The sequence below is a fragment of the Myodes glareolus genome, chromosome 12 (genome assembly GCF_982192425.1).
Source record: "Myodes glareolus chromosome 12, mMyoGla1.1, whole genome shotgun sequence".
Lineage (NCBI taxonomy): Eukaryota > Metazoa > Chordata > Mammalia > Rodentia > Cricetidae > Myodes > Myodes glareolus.
This window is the reverse complement of record NC_142037.1, coordinates 65,645,840-65,662,153: the sequence shown is the minus strand read 5'-3', so window position 1 is coordinate 65,662,153 and position 16,314 is coordinate 65,645,840. Positions and strand designations below refer to the sequence as shown.

The following is a 16,314-nucleotide window of genomic DNA, read 5'->3' as shown; positions in this document are numbered from 1 at the left end:
CCTAGGAGAACAGCCTTTTGGGGAAGCGCCGAGGCTCTGACCGACCCAACTGCGGAAGAGGAAGGACAGCTGGGTCCCGACGCAGAAGGGCGGTGACAGTATGGTCGCCCCCCGGAGCGTGCGGGTCAGGGTGGAGCCTGCAGCCCCGAGCCGCGTCAGCGTTTAGCATGTAAATCCATTCCCCGCTCCTCCTCCTCCCTCCCCCCCCACCCAACCCTCCCCTCCCCGGGAGCGAGCTCAGCGGCTCCGCAGCCGCCCACGCCTCCTGCGCGCCGCGGGGCCCGAGCGGGCGGCTCTACTTAAGCGGCGCGCGGGCCGCGACCCGCCACTCGCCTGGAGCGCGCGGGCGAGCCGGGCGCAGCGCACCGGGGCTCTCGTGGGCGCACAGCTGCGCGCTCGCACCGCGCTGCTCTCTCTGGCTGCAGCCGCCTGAGTGCAGGGCTCCCGGGGTAAAAGCCGCTGCTGCTCCCGATCGCGACCCCGCTCCCTGTCACCGGCCCATCCTGGCCACTTCTTTGGCCATGGCTCTGGCGGACAGCACCCGAGGATTACCCAACGGGGGTGGAGGCGGGGGTGGCAGCGGCTCGTCGTCCTCCTCGGCAGAGCCGCCGCTCTTCCCGGACATCGTGGAGCTGAACGTGGGGGGCCAGGTGTATGTGACCCGGCGCTGCACCGTGGTCTCGGTCCCTGACTCGCTGCTCTGGCGTATGTTCACGCAGCAGCAGCCGCAGGAGCTGGCCCGGGACAGCAAAGGCCGCTTCTTTCTGGATCGGGACGGCTTCCTCTTCCGCTACATCCTGGATTACCTGCGGGACTTGCAGCTCGTGCTGCCCGACTACTTCCCCGAGCGCAGCCGGCTGCAGCGCGAGGCCGAGTACTTCGAGCTGCCGGAGCTCGTGCGTCGCCTCGGGGCGCCCCAGCAGCCGGGTCCCGGGCCACCGCCACCGCACTCGCGCCGCGGGGTTCTCAAGGATGGCTCGCTGGGCGACGAGCTGCAGCCGCTGGGCTACTCGGAGACCGAGCTGCACGAGGGCGCCTCGGCCGGGGCTCCTTCGCCCACGCTGGAGCTGGCTAGCCGCAGCCCGTCCGGGGGCGCAGCGGGCCCCCTGCTCACGCCGTCCCAGTCTTTGGACGGCGGCCGGCGCTCCGGCTACATCACCATCGGTTACCGCGGCTCCTACACCATCGGGCGTGACGCCCAGGCGGACGCCAAGTTCCGGCGGGTGGCGCGCATCACGGTGTGCGGCAAGACGTCGCTGGCCAAGGAGGTGTTTGGGGACACCCTGAATGAAAGCCGGGACCCGGACCGGCCTCCGGAGCGCTACACCTCGCGCTATTACCTCAAGTTCAACTTTCTAGAGCAGGCCTTCGATAAGCTGTCCGAGTCGGGCTTCCACATGGTGGCGTGCAGCTCCACTGGCACCTGCGCCTTTGCTAGCAGCACCGACCAGAGCGAGGACAAGATCTGGACCAGCTACACCGAGTACGTCTTCTGCAGGGAGTGAGCTCCCCAGACCCCTTACCACTCCTGTGCCCGCTTCCCTTCCTCCACTGGGGACCACAGGGTTATAGATGCCCTAGCCCCCTTCCCTTCGTTCCTTCTGCTCTCCACCCCGGCCACCCCCGCCCCGAGTAGCTCACCCAGACCCGTCAGCTCCCCACTTGAGAATCTGCAGTCACAAATCCTCTGGCCTTCTTCGTCTTTTTTGGACCCCGCTGACCGAGAGTGCTCAGATGTAGCCCTCCATTTACCTAAGCCGCCTCTACTCCTGGCCTCCAACCACCCTTCCCCCAGATTGTATTTGAGTTGAGATCTAGTGGGGGGCAGTGCGGGCGCAAAGTCACCAAGTACCTGGGAAGGACTGAATTGTTCAGAACTGGATTGGACCGTGTCCAGCGTGCAGTGCGGAAAAGGCGTTGAAATCTAGAGTCCTTTGACAAGACAGAGGTTCCAGAGCTCAGAACTGAGAGCGCTGTGTAAAGATAGTGTTCAAAAGATTGTTACAAGACTTGATCCTCATTAGAAAGATAAAGTTTTAGACGATCGAGTGGAAGACTGTATTGGAATTAAGACCCCACGGAGGCAGTTCAGAGACTGTAAATAAAGTAATTTTTTTAGGTTACAGGTAGAAGTAAATCCTAGTACTGGTAACTGGAGAGGATCCTATTTTCCCCACACAATAGTTCTCCTGTGGCTTAAAATTGTAGAAAGTGATCTTCCTGCCTGCGGAGGCGCCCTTTCTCGTCAGCTGTTTGCTGAAGCTTTCAGTTTTATTGGTTAAGGCTGCACCTGTAGGCAAGGAGCAGGGAAGAGGAGGCAAGGCTTCCCAGGCCCCCAGCGCTGCAGCAAGTCACCTGGCAGTGGTAGCACACAGCCCTTAGGTCTAGGACTAGCAGGTGGGTTGGGGGAGGGAGGATGGAAGGGAGGAAGGGAGGGGAGGGGGGCGAGGACATACTCATTTATTCTTTGAAAGTTGGAAGTTTATACCATCCATTTGAGTACATGCACATTTAAAAAAAATCAAACAGTATGTGTAAACCTAGAGTTTATCAAGATTTGTAAAAGGCCCACTTTCAGCTGGAAGTTCATCGAGCTATTTTGAGTCCTAAACTCTAAGTTGCTAATACTTGTATAACCTAACCAAAGAGTTACCTAGTAGAGTTTTAGTGGTTTGAACGTTTATTTTCTTGTTGATTATATTTCCTTATTTTATAGCCTATTTACTTAAGCAAAGTAGGTTTGATTTTAGCTACTTAGACTTAAGATCTCTTCTTCTTATTGTTGTTGTTTTTCAATTACTGTTTTCCTCTAAGCTCAGCAAGTGTGGACTGCTGGGCCGTTCGGAAACCCCGAGCCACACCATTTCTTTCATGCGTTTGTTTGGCGTTTCAGTGGACTCTTTTCACGTGACCGAGCTGGAGATGAACGGAAGCACCCGGAGCCGCCCATCCGTAGGTAGCTGGAAAGGGAAATGTTTGTCAACGAAGACAAATAAGTACTTCAGTGTGAGCTGAGCAATAACGTGGTGTTTTAGGTAAAGGCAACAGCAACAGGAGACTTTATGCCTTCACTCACACATGGAATGAATTCCTAGTGTGTGTCCTGAGTGCACCACAGCCGGAGGGAGGTGATTCCCGCTGCTTCCGGCCGAGTGGCATCCTTTGAATTATCTGTGAGATGGAGGAGCCTTTTTGTGTGTGTTTGTTTCATCGTCTTTCTCCGAAATATGTTCTTAAAGATTTTGTAAGAGTCGTTTTAAGTGATTCAACAACTGCTATTTCCCTGTCTTTTTGAACACGAACCTTGTACTGTACTCCACTGTGTCCATGGCAGGTGTTATGAATTGGGACAGTTTTATTCTCAGATTCATGTGATCCAATCTGTATATACCATATATAAGCATTTTACACGAATCATTTGGTTTTTTAATTCGTCTAAGGCTGTAAACTTTACTATATTTACCCCTGGTAACTTGGATTTGATGGTATATAAACAAAAGCAACATGTTTCGGTGAGTTTCTTACATCCTTGTCCATGAACTTGGGTCAGGAAAACATTCGTAACTGTGAGGCTGGGTTTGCCCCATACATTTTTGCTGACTTGTTAGTAGTATACTAACCCTATGTCAGTTAACGGTCTACCTGTATCCAAGCTATCCATATTTTTAATCCAATAATGTTTTCATTTTAATTGGAAGAGATTTAAGTATTTTTTTAGCCACTTTTTTTTTTATAGAAAAAGAAAAGTTAGCTTTCTGTAGAAAGTCTGCAGTTTTAAAGAGAGGCAGCAAGGATCCAGGAAGTTGTGTTAACTTCAATGTTGAACTCGTGTTTTTTTTTTTTTTTTTTTTTTTTTTTTTTTTTTTTTTTTTTTTTAGACCGTGGATCAGAACCTTTGTTTCAAGCCTGAAATGATCTAGGTCTGTCACTCGCCAATCAAAAGTGAGTGTCATAGATTTCCTGGTGCCATGGTACTCTGTTAGATTGCCTAACAAAGAAATGCATGACTAATCAAGCCTTTAGAACTGATCAAAGTACGCGGACAGATGGCAAGATGCAAGTTCTGATCCCCCTGGTCAAATCTGCACAGCTTCGGGAGCCGTGAGAAACTCCTAGATCTTTGTCTGCACTCCAGTCTCATGAATCAAATCTTGGAAAAACTGTTGAGTTGTCCCATTAGCACATGGACATCTTTTTGTACTTTCCACCGCACCTGGCTGGTCTGGGAATTTCCTGTTAGGAAGAATAAGTACGTGGATCTCCTTGTCTGGAAGTGACTGTGCCCCCTACTGGTGAAACCAAGGCATGAAAACTGTCAGCAGGTAGTCACCTTATCCTGTGATACAAACATAGGATGGCAGAATCAGGGTCGCCGGACATGGGTACTTTCCTCTGCCTGGGCTCTGGGCTTTGGAAGAAACCTTTAAAGCTTACAGAATGTTCTTAAGTATTGGTTATCACCTGTAAATTTGATTAGAGTACTAAATGGAACAAGGCTCTCAAGAATATCTTTGAAATGACCTGGGGAAATGTTGTAAGCTATTCAGATAATTATGGCTGCATTAATCTATCTCAGAGAGGCAAGCATTTGCATATGTTGATCAAATCACCATTTGATGCTGATAAATAATGGAATGACATTAGATTTAATAACTGACTGTTATAAAGAAGCGTTGACAGTCATTGTGGTTGGAAAAAAAATAGGTACCATGTTCCATGCTTGTGTATCAGATGCTTGATGTGTTGTTCATTTTTTTAAATACATGTGGGTTATGAACCGTATTAATTCTAAATTTTCAGAATTGTAGATGAAAATATTCCTTGAAGGTATGAGAAAAATTTCCCCTTTTAATACTATTTTTATTCTAGTGTTTCTTATTTAGGTTTCTCAATTAATAGCAAAGTGATAATACTAGCCCACATTGTCTTCTTTTAAAAAACAGAATCATATATATATATTTTCAGTGTATGTATACCTGCTGATTCTCTGAAGATATATATAATGTGCAAATATTCAGAGAAAACTGGCAGTACTTGCAACATATTCCAATTTTTATTATAGTTTCCATGGAATGCTCTTATCACACCAGTCACGTGTGACAAAGCTTTGATAATTTTTTAACTCTTCAAACTATGGTAAATTCCAATCTAGTATTCAAATCATTTTTGTACTCCTACATGTAAAATAAACTATAATGCAGGTAGTTTGAAAAATATTGAGTGAAGGAAGTGAATTCCTTAAGAATTCTTTTACAGTCTTAATTACAAGTACTGTAAAATTGATATATTTTAAAATAGTAAACTTGGTATTTTTATTGTCAAACTCTTAGTCAAGATTTTTCTTGCAGTTTTTATTATGTTTTTTCGTCACTACAAATCATTTAAACATCTGAATATTCTGGATAATTGCAATCTGTCTCTTGAGTAATGAATAAAATGCAGTCTTCTTATTCCCAGGGTCTATAGGACCTACAAGAAATCTTCGTATAGCCATAAATAAGTTATGTTGTAGTCAACATTTCTTTGTGACAGGTTTGGACAGTACAAATGTCATGGTATTAAATTGTGAGGATTTAGATTCTTCCCTGGGCCCCATTAAACAAAGCTGGAAGAACCGTAGTTTATGGAAGATAAACATCTAGAGTCTACTGTTGCCTGGTAGGAGTACGGACTAATTGACCAAGAGTGCCTGCCACTTCAAGTATTTTCAAGCCAGTTTTGCTTATTTCAAATGTGTCTTGAAGTGTGTAGACATTAATTGTAACGCAAACGGTTACACAACTATCTCTGTGACTTTATAGCCAGGTAAACTTTGGCTTAACTCTTGAGCACGAAGGGTACACATTCTCTTCCTGTCACCGTCATACCCGTTTGATGACAAGGGATTGAAACGTTCATCATGGCTATGAATTTTGAATATGTAAATTAAATTTTCTGGGCATTTGAAAAATTCCTGTTTGTAATAATGATTTGGATTCTGAAATGTTGAAGATGTTATCTGCTAAGCGGCACGTACCTTTGAGCTGTTTCTTAAAAATCTAAGGGGGACATGGAAAATGTCACACTCTCAGACTTTTCTAATGAAACATAAACCCAAGAATAAAAACCCCTCCATATGAAGAAGAAAACAAAAACACATGGGTGAAATCTTTTCAGAGGTGCTCAAACTTTGAAATTGCTTTCATCCATCCAAATGCTTTATTTTGTTTTATCTATTCACAGCCAGTTGTGTAATGGGAACACTCAATGTGGTTTCCCTGTTGTGTGTGAAGTAATGAATCATTGATTATGTGACTTGTTCTGTATTCTATTAAACACTAAAGAATAAAGCATTCACTCCTTCAGTTAACCCTCTTTGACTCCAGGGTGTGGATTGGCTGGAATACAGTTCTAATTTCATTTAAGGAGTTTGGGAAATGCTGTGAATGCTTCCCACACTGCGGTAGGACTGACGGACGGCGAGCAGTGCTTCCCACACGGCTGTGGGACCAAGAGATAATAATGAGCAATGTTATTAGATCAGTAGATATCAACAAGTCAATTTCCAGCTGGGCCGGGCTGAGTCAGACCTGTTATCAAGGATGCCTAACAAACAGGCAGTCTGATAGTCATCGCAGAAGAGAGGTCTTTCACAGGATACTTCTTTAATTTCAGTCTTCGCAGCCACGGTTGTATAAGGGATTATGATATAAATGCCCCCTTTGAGTGTAAAGGAGCAAGGTAGTAAATGCTGCAAGGTTTGCCAGAAGTACAGTTCCTGAAGGAGGTAAGGTCCCGAGAGTATCGGGTAGGAGCGGCTATCTGTCTCCTGCAAGGACTCTTCGCACCGCTTTCTACAGCCTTTGAAGTTCCTGCTTTCCAAAGAAGGCCTGGTGCCACTCAGACTAGGAAATTACAGAAACCCGTGGCTTGCTGGGTTATAGCACAGGAAGCTGGAAGCAAGGTGGATAGCGCAAGCCAGGTTTCGCCCTTCCTCTTTTGCCAGTACTTCCTCTGCGTAGCTTTTGTTTTGTATATATAAACACACATGATTTATTTTTGAAAATGTCATAGATATGACAAAAACCTCAGGCACAGCAAAAAACGTAGCTAAGAAAGAAGAAATCTCCCCTTTCTACCCCCTAGTTTTTCCCAGAGACAACATCCAGGGTTTCTTCTACACACGAGGCACAGCTTAGTCTCACCCCCTTCCCTTTTCTGCAGTGACTGTCTCTTCCAAGCCTCTTGTGACACGTGGACATGTGGCAATGATCTGTTTCTGATAGTTCCATGAGGTTCTGCATGATGTGCTAGTGTGCAGATGGGATGCAGTCTTTACTTGTCCTTTACCGACACATACTTAAGTCTTTAGGGAATTTTTCCCATTCCAAAGAATCTGTATTGAATATTTTATATGCATGAAAACATGTATATCTAGTATTTTTGTATGGATTAGTGTTGGTACGAAAATGGAATAAGGTTTGGAGAGAGTCCCCCCCCCTTTCTTAGGGACTGAGAATCAGATCTGAATTATGACCATTTAGCTTAAGATTTTTTAACTTTTGATAATACAAAAGCACTCAGTATGTACATATTTAATGGAAACCTAACTTAGAGTTTTGAATTTTTTCAGTGATGCTGAGCAGTGGCAGTGAGCTACAGATCCCAGTCAACTGCCTGCCAGTCCTCTAGAGTGCATTGTGTTGCTAAGCCAGAATGTTCTGTAGTTGTACACATTCCATAAGTTCACTTTTTAATCTTACCATATTTTCAACCTAGAACGGGCTTATTGGCCTGTAAACTCACAAATCAAAGGATGTCTAACTCTATATTCTTTTTTTTAAAGATTATTTATTTGTATGAGTATTTTGCCTGTGTGTAAGCATGTGTACCATGTGCATGCAGTTCCTGTAGGGGCCAAACGAGGATGTTGGATCATCTGGAACTGGAGTTACAGGTGGTTGTGAGCTGCCATGCTAGTGACCAGAACACTGAGACTGGGTTCTCTGTAAAGGCACCTAGTGCTTTTAACTGGTGAGCCATCTTTTCACTCCCTCTTGATACTCTTATCCAATACAGTGTTTGAAATACTAACCCATGCAATAATATAATAATAATATCAAGAGTGATAAATGTGAAAATAGGACAGGAAGAAGTGCAATTGCCGTGATTTGCAGATGTTTTATTCTTAGAAGACCCTGAAGATTCCACTGGAAAACTCTTTGATCTGACAAACACTTGTAGCAAAAAATCTGGACGCAGAATCAAGCTGTACAAATATGTAACTTTCGTATGTATCAAATTGGGAAGGAAACGGTAAATATTGGGCTTGCACCCCAGTACTCAGGAGGCAGAGGCAGGCGAATCTCTGTGAGTTCGAGGCCAGCCTGGTCTACAAGGACAGGCTCCAAAGTCAAAGAGAAACCCTGTCTCGACAAACAAAACAAAACAAAAAACCCCACCTTGATTATGTAGTATCTATTTCCTTCTCTGTATTTTAGAAGAATTCTCAAGACTTGTATGTTATTATCCTCATACAGTTAATTCTAAGGTTTGAGTCAACTTGGGGTGAGTAAGGCTTGAACCCTTTGATATTTGTGTTTATACATTATTTTTATTGAGGACCTAAGTATAGCTGATAAACCTATTAGTGACTTCTCCGTTAAGAAAATATCAGCAGAGAGAGACTGAAGCCCCGCTTCTCTAAAGCAGTGGCATCTGAACTGCCCTTGTGGAAGCAATTACTGTTAAGTAGGGTCATGCTGGCACGGCGATCAGTTAGGATTAGTATCCTCTTGAGAAAAGTAAGAGAGAGTCCTTGAGCCAGGGAAGAGGAGGTCTTATATACTCTGGGAGATGGTGACCACTTCCAAGATGTGGTCTCAGAATGAAATCCACCTTTCCCACCCACAGAGCTTACCCCGGCCTGTGGACCGTGAGAAGCCATGTCTTTTATACAAACCCCGAATTCAGTATTTTAGATACTTGTTATGACAGCTCAAGAAGAATGATAAATTAGCATTCACTTAACCACAGGAAATTAAATGTAAATGATCTTTAGCCAGAAAAGCAGTCGTTTTCATTAAAAAAGATGAAAACTACAGTTTTTGGAGAAATTGTACCGAAACACTCCTTGAATCGTTACATGATATCACCTTACAGAGAAGTCTATTTTTTATATTTTTAATTTTTTTTCTACTGGGGATTGAACTCATGAACTTATGTATTCTACTTCTAAACTAAATTCCCAGCCCTCCTTATAGGACAGTTTTAATGCCAGGACTCAGAGTCCAATGGAGATTTTGTCTGAAGTCCTGAGAAGGAAGTTGACTTTTGAGGCAAGTTTAGTGACTGTCACATTATCAATCATTTTCTTCTAGAAAATAAGAATATTTGAGGCTCCAGCATGTCAAACAACAAACAACAAAACCGAGAAATGCTTTTTCTAATTCCAAAGCTTGGACTTTTGTAGTAATCTGATAAATATTTGTTTATTTGGAAGCTCAAAGGACTTTTTTTGTAACTTAATAGTTGTGTACCAAGTGAAACCAAACAGTTTCTATATTTCTCAGGAGCCACAGACAGTTAAAGCAAACATTATTAATCACGTTAGGATGATGGAAGGCTAAAGTAAACAGTATTATTAAAGTGTTGGGAAAACACTGTCTTCCTTAGTAAGTCCCGTCTTGTGTTTGTTAAAAATGGTTCAGTCTAAAGCAGAACACTTTTGGGAAAAAAAAAAACCAAGACAAAAACAAAGAGCCTGCTTTGGCATAATATACTTTTTCAAAGAGCAATATATCTTTTCAAAAGCAAAATGAAGTATATTTATTAAAATGTTTCAATTTTATAGATATAAAAAAAGCATCTCAGCTTTACCCACAGCCTGCACTGTGTGGTGTTCAAGACTTCCGGAAGTTCTTAGCCCTGTGTTCCCTGGGACTGATACAGGCAAGCAGATAAAGAATGGGTTTAGTCAAACACTGAGCTGTGGAAATGTAACTGAAAAAAAAAAAATAAGGTTGCCTGTGTAGCATAAGAAAGCTTAATATATATAAACTCTGTTCTTAAAACCATTTTAGAGAGTTTCCATTTACCTTAATAAAAGCTGTAGGAAGACAACTTAATATTTACCAGAAGTGATATTAAGAATGTTGTTGTTGGGGGTTGGGAAGGCAGCTCTGCTGGTAGCGGGCTTGCCTTGAAAGTGAGTCTTAGATTTGGTCCCCAGCACAGCAGAGACTGAGTGTGGTGTCTGCCCTGTAACCCTGCACTCCTGAGATGAAGGCAGGAAAATCGGGAGTTCAAGGTTATCCTTGGCTACATATTGAGTTCCAGGTCGGCCTCAACTACAAGGCATACTGTCTGCAGACACAAAGACAAAAAATGTTAATTTTGATGGAAAATAGAAAACTTATGGAGATGAATGAGGTTGGTGAATGCCATACAATAATATAAATTTATATTTGCCACATAACTATATATTCAGATAGTAAAAATCATAAGACTTATGCTTCCATACTGTTTATTGCTTTTGAAATTAAAATGTAATTACATTATTTCCCTCTTCTCTTCCCTCCCTCCAACCCTTGCTCTCTCAAATTCATAGCCTCTATTTAATTGCTATCACACACATCTATAAACACACATACATAATAATATGTATATATACACATGTATTTACACACACACACACACATATATGTTTGTCTATATTCCAGAATATATAAGTAGAACTTGCTCAGTCTCCATGTGGTTACGTGCATGTATGATTTCAGGACTGGCTAATTGTTATTGGATAATTGCTTTGGGAGCTCTTCCCTGGGAAGACCGTTTCTCCTGCTCTCAGAATTGTTTAATTGCTTGTAGTTCTTTGCTTAGGTTTGAGATGCCATGAAATCTCCTCCTTCAATGCTAACATGTCTATCGGTGGGTGTTGTCCTTGTCTTAATTAGGCAGTCTTGTTGATAAGACATCATCGGTAGTTTCCCTGACATTTCAAGGAGAAGAAAATCTCACAGCAAACTTCCCATTCTTCTGTCTCTAACAATCTTTCTACCCCCCCACCCTGTTCCATGATCCCAGAGCCTTAGGTGCAGGGGTTGTGTTGCTGATGTTTTAGTTCGAAATGGGCACTACTTGGTCTCTTGTCCTCTGATCAGTTGTGGTTTTCTGTAAGCTCTCTATCTGAGACATTTCACTGATGAAGGGAGAGACCTTATCTGTGGTTATAAAGACACATATTTAGAATATACTTAGGAATTGTGCTGCTTAATACATTGGTAACTGAAAGTTCTTCTCCAAGATCCATAACTTTACTAACAGTGAGTGGTTGGCTAGGTTCTAGTCCCAGGCCTGATTTCCCTCTTGTTGAACGGACTACGATTCACACTTAAGTGAGTTAAAACAAAGACTAGCGTGGCACAATATCACTAAGGCTACAACAGTGGCGTGCATACCTTGGTGGTAAACACAGCTCCAGAACATTTTAGTAGAGATTTAATGGCAGCAACACTAAGAATGAAGACCGTTATAAAAGTATTGATAATTCTTGTACAAGCCTACCTTCCCCGCAAAAAGGTATTTGACAGAAATGAATCACTTGAGAGAGTTATAAGCCACAAAAAGTATAACTTTTGGTGGCTTTCTAATTCCTGAAAAATTAGGAATATACACATATCAGTATGTGTTTAAACCTACATTATTTAAATTTCCTATGTGTGTTTTGTTCTTTTCTACTAGACCAAATAACTAAGACTTGGTATTCAAATTGAATTCAGCTACAATTCTACCCAATTTAAAATTCCAAAAGGCGTTGTTAGAATATTATCTTCCCATTTCACAAGGCAGATGAAGAACTGAACCATTGTTCACTGGGGTGAAAATGAGTGGTGGGGGCCAGTAAGATCAACTTAGTGTTTCTAAGGATAAGATTCCTGATCTATGTTCTCCCCCACCTATGCTTTATAAATGAATTTAATGTTTTCATTATTTATGGCATAAGGCCAGTGTTTCTGAGTTAAATGTGTGTAAACGAGAAATCACAGCTGGAATACTCTTAAATATATATTTTGATTTTATCTGACACATAATATTTATGTGATACACTGTTACATTTTAATGCACACATACGGTGTATTATAATATGATCTAGATAATTAGCATATCATTTCAAACATCCATTGTTTCTCCATATTCATAATATTCCAAGTCTTCTCTGCTATCTATTTTGAAATATACAATAGATTCTCGTCAACCTTCATCTCCCACTGCAGCATAGAACACTTCCTCCTGTTCCAGTCCACCTCGTGTCTACTGCCCACCTTCTTTATACCATTTCTCCCCACAGTGGTAATATTAAGGAGATTTCCAAATACATCATTTTAGCCTGGATTGAAAGCCCACACACCCTAGTGCCCCTCCCTTTGGGGACTCTTTTCTTTCAAATGACCATAGCCAGGCAACGTGTTAAGTGCAGAGAACAACAAGTCAGATCCCCAACGTCCAGCAGCAAAATGTTAATGGAGACACCACATACAGATGACACATTCTGGGCTTGGGTAGTGAGTGTGAAAGGCTCGGAGGTCACAGCAGAGAAGAAGCAAAAGCCAGAATGGTTCTTACCCCACTCACACATGACTGTCACTTATAGGACATGAAGAAATATGGCTACCCCTGCCTTTTCATGACTCAGTTGTATCCAAGTGTGCAGTGGATACTAGACTTCTAACATGTGCGTAGACATTTCCAAGGGTTTCGCATGAGCAGCTGGATGTGAGAACCGCTATTGTAGGTCAACAAAGTCTCGGACGAAGAGGCGGGGTGCTATGAGTAGCGTTTCAATCTAGAGGCTTTTTGTGGTCTCAAAGTACGACGGATTTTAGTAGCAGTTCCACATCCACGAGGCTGAGGCTAGACTTTGAAGGGAAGTTTTCAGCTTAACTCCTGAAGATGAACTCTGAAGAACCAAAAGGACTGGCACGTTTTACTTTGCCAGACAGCTTTGAAGTTAAACTTTCAAAGAGTCTCCAAAATTAAACTACTGAAGTTCTACTTTGAAATTAAAACGTACTAATCATAAAATTAAAATATTACTTCTTATTTAAAATATGTGTACACATATGTGTATGATTGTGTGTGGATACATGTATGATCTTGTGTGTGTGTGCATGTGTGTGTATGTCCGTGTGTGTGCATGTGTCTGAGTGTGTGCATGCATGTGCGTGTGTGCGTGTGTCAATGTGGTAAGGGCCAGATGTCAGCTTTGGATGTTGCTCTTTAACAGATGTTCAGTTTATTTGAGACAAGATCTTTTTTTGGCCCGAGCACAAGGATTAGCTTAAGCCAGTGAGCCCCAGAGATCTGCTTGTCTGTCTTTTATCGATGGGTTCTATATTCCCGTCACCCTGCTTTGATTTTTATATGGGTCCTGAGATAGAACTCAGGTCCTCAAACTTGCATGGTGAGCGCTTTGCTGACTCTCTACCACTTCAGCACCAACTATGTATTTAAAGAGAACGATATTACAAAAGCAGAAATGCAAACCCAGCAAACTAAGAGCGTCTCCCGCAGCATAAATCACTTGGCTTTGTTTATACGTAGTGGGTCAAGGTGGCCCGTTTCTCCACCTGGGTTCTCAGCAGACAAGGAGCCTGCACGCTGCTCCCAGCCTTCGGCATTCATGGCCACCTCTTTGCAAGCATTCATTTCCAACAGGAAGGCAGCACGAGAGAACGCTTGCCTTGTCTGCAGATTCCTGGGACCATTTCAAAGGGAGCGAGTAAATGACTGGTGCTGGGAATCTGTTCTGATTTCATTTGTCTCTGGCAGGGCCTCATGACAATTTAATATTCTTTATTATTATTTTACATGCAACTTCCTCCCCAGCTTATGATTCCTGTCAGGACTGTGTATTATTACTCATTAGTCATTTTTCTTTGCCTGGCCCATAATGCTTCAGAGGAGGGCTGGTGTATTTCGGTAATTTTGCTTACAATTTGATTTGTGTTCTCTAGAATCCCAATTTAGTTCCATCAGCACATTTCTGCACACAGCAGCTGGGCCCTGGATGGGAACATTTGCATACCTTAGCAGCTGAGAGCTAAGCCCCAGGAATCCAGAGTCTGGACAGATATTTCCCAGAGCGTCACTTGACTTTTGGAAATAAATTCTGTCTTCCAATTTGTAACTATCTGTCTCACTGACACAATTCTTATGCACACTTTAAATGAAGAGGTCTCAGGGTAATTTGCGAGCTAACACGCGTTCATAAAGACCCTTGCTGTGCCATCAGAGAACATGTTCCTCTTACTTGAGTGTCAGGCAAAAATGTTGAACCTTCTCACGCTAAATATCGTTGTTATTAGAGAAGCAGCAAGGGGATCAGATGCTTAATTAGTCAGTGATTGCCTTGAAGGCAGGTAATCCATTCATTTTCAGGCATTGTTATGAACTCTTGAACAGACTCTCCACACATCTGCCCTTACCCATTTATGATACAAGGAGGCCTGGGCAAGGTTTCTGGTCTCTTTCCATCATTTTCTTTGCACACATCCACTCTCTTGAACCTGGTCTTGGTCTGTGTGATAGGACAAAAAACAATGTTCTTTCCCCAGAAGATCTTCATCCTAATTCCTGGATTCTAGGATTGTGAAGAAAATACCTTTGCAGTTGGTGATCAATTAAAGGGTTTTGCAATGAGGAGATTGTCCTGTGTTATCCAGGCGTCTTAGTTTCTCTTTCCTGTTGCTGTGATAACATGCTTGGACAAAAGCAACTTGAAAAGCAGAGAATTTATTTTAATTCTCGGTTCATCGCGGGCAGCGAAGTCAAGGTAGCAGGTATTTGAAGAAGTGAGTCATGTTGCATCCACAAGCAGAAAACAGAGGAGTGAACATGCTTACTAAAATTCAGCTTGCTTTCCCCATTTTAAACAGCCAGGGTTCTCCTGCGCAAGAACTGTCCCACCTGTAAAACATCCATCTGCTCTAAGAGCTAAGGTACACTCAGCGCTGCTACTATTGTGCCTGGATGCCCTATGCGCTATGCGAACTACGGTACCATTGGCGGACCTGGAAAGGAGCCTGGAGATTTACAAACACACAGAGACAGACAGAGACATGGGTCATCCTTGAAACAAGAATGCCAAGAAGACCAGGCAGTGGTGGCGGGCGCCTTTAATTCCAGCCTGCGGGAGGCAGAGGCAGGTGAATCTCTGTGAGTTCAAGGCCAGCCTGGTCTACAAGAACTAGTTCCAGAACGGGCTCCAAAGCTACAGAGAAACCTTGTCTTGAAAAGAAAAAAAAAAGAATGCCAAGAATGCCAACTTTATTGTGTTCAGGGGCAGTTTATATAGTGCTCTGGCCACACCCCAGCTCTCGGGATCTTTTAGTTGCAGCCATCAAAAGCCACTCCCCTGTCTCCTGCTCAGAGCAGCTGCAGGCACAGGTAAACAAGTTATTTTGCTCAGTTCCCTCCAGCAGGCGAAGGGTCTGAGGCAGGCAAAGAAAGTCAAGGGGCCAGGTGTCTGCAGCCCTCAGCATCCACCCACACTTATCTCCCACAGCTGCCCAGAGGCTCGTAGGGCATTCTAGAGTCCTCCAAGTCAACGATTAACACAAACCTACACATCAGGATAGGCTCGAAGGACCATCACTAGTATGCTCTCAGGGAAGGTGGAAGGAGACTTGAAAACAGAAGAGGGGAAGGGCAGGTGACTGTGGGGTAGAGACAGGAGGGACACACGGATGTAAAAAAGGAACAGCAACCACCAGAAGCTGAAGAAGAGATGGACTTGGGAATGTGTCACTGCCGATACTTTAGTCCCCCACCGTGAAACCTATTCTGCATAACTGTCTCAGTTATTATGTCTTTTTCTGCATGTCTCAGTCCTGTGAAAGTGATTTTTTTCTGCTGTTGTTAAGTCAGCAAATTCATGGTAACTTGTCAGAGCAGTCATAGAAGGTCAAGACAGTCAGAAAGGGTCTGTCTATGTCTATTCCACAGTTCTTATTGACAGCTCTTAAATCTGTTACCATTTCCAATTTCTAGATTTCTTTTTAACAGCAAAGATAGGTGAATCCAAGGGCTGCTTGATTCTTCAATATGCTGAGCTTTTTAGTTGCTCCTGCACCAGCTGTTCTAAAGCCTGCAGTTTCTCTGTTGTTAAAGGCCCTTGTACAACCCATACAGACTTGTCTGTCAACCATTTTAAAGGTAGGTCTGTTGGTGCCTTTGGAAGATCAGTAGTTATGTGTATTGTTCTTAAACAACCTCAATGGTCAGTGAATGCTCTTTATAATACCTTCTCATACTCTTTCCAGAAACATACATTAA

The 16,314-nt window shown here is 43.2% G+C and overlaps 1 protein-coding gene across 1 annotated transcript; it reads left to right on the top strand.

The window, feature by feature from the left end:
* The first annotated feature begins 317 nt into the window (after nt 1-317).
* On the top strand, nt 318-6,349 carry Kctd12 (potassium channel tetramerization domain containing 12). The gene has a single exon (XM_048422071.3). The coding sequence runs from the start codon at nt 522-524 to the stop codon at nt 1,503-1,505; it is 984 nt and encodes a 327-aa protein (XP_048278028.2). The 5' UTR covers nt 318-521; the 3' UTR covers nt 1,506-6,349.
* The last annotated feature ends 9,965 nt before the right edge of the window (nt 6,350-16,314 follow it).

What these genes read in the sequence shown, in the direction of transcription:
- Kctd12 (XM_048422071.3), top strand. Translation starts at nt 522, where the DNA reads ATGGCTCTGGCGGACAGCACCCGAGGATTACCCAACGGGGGTGGAGGC.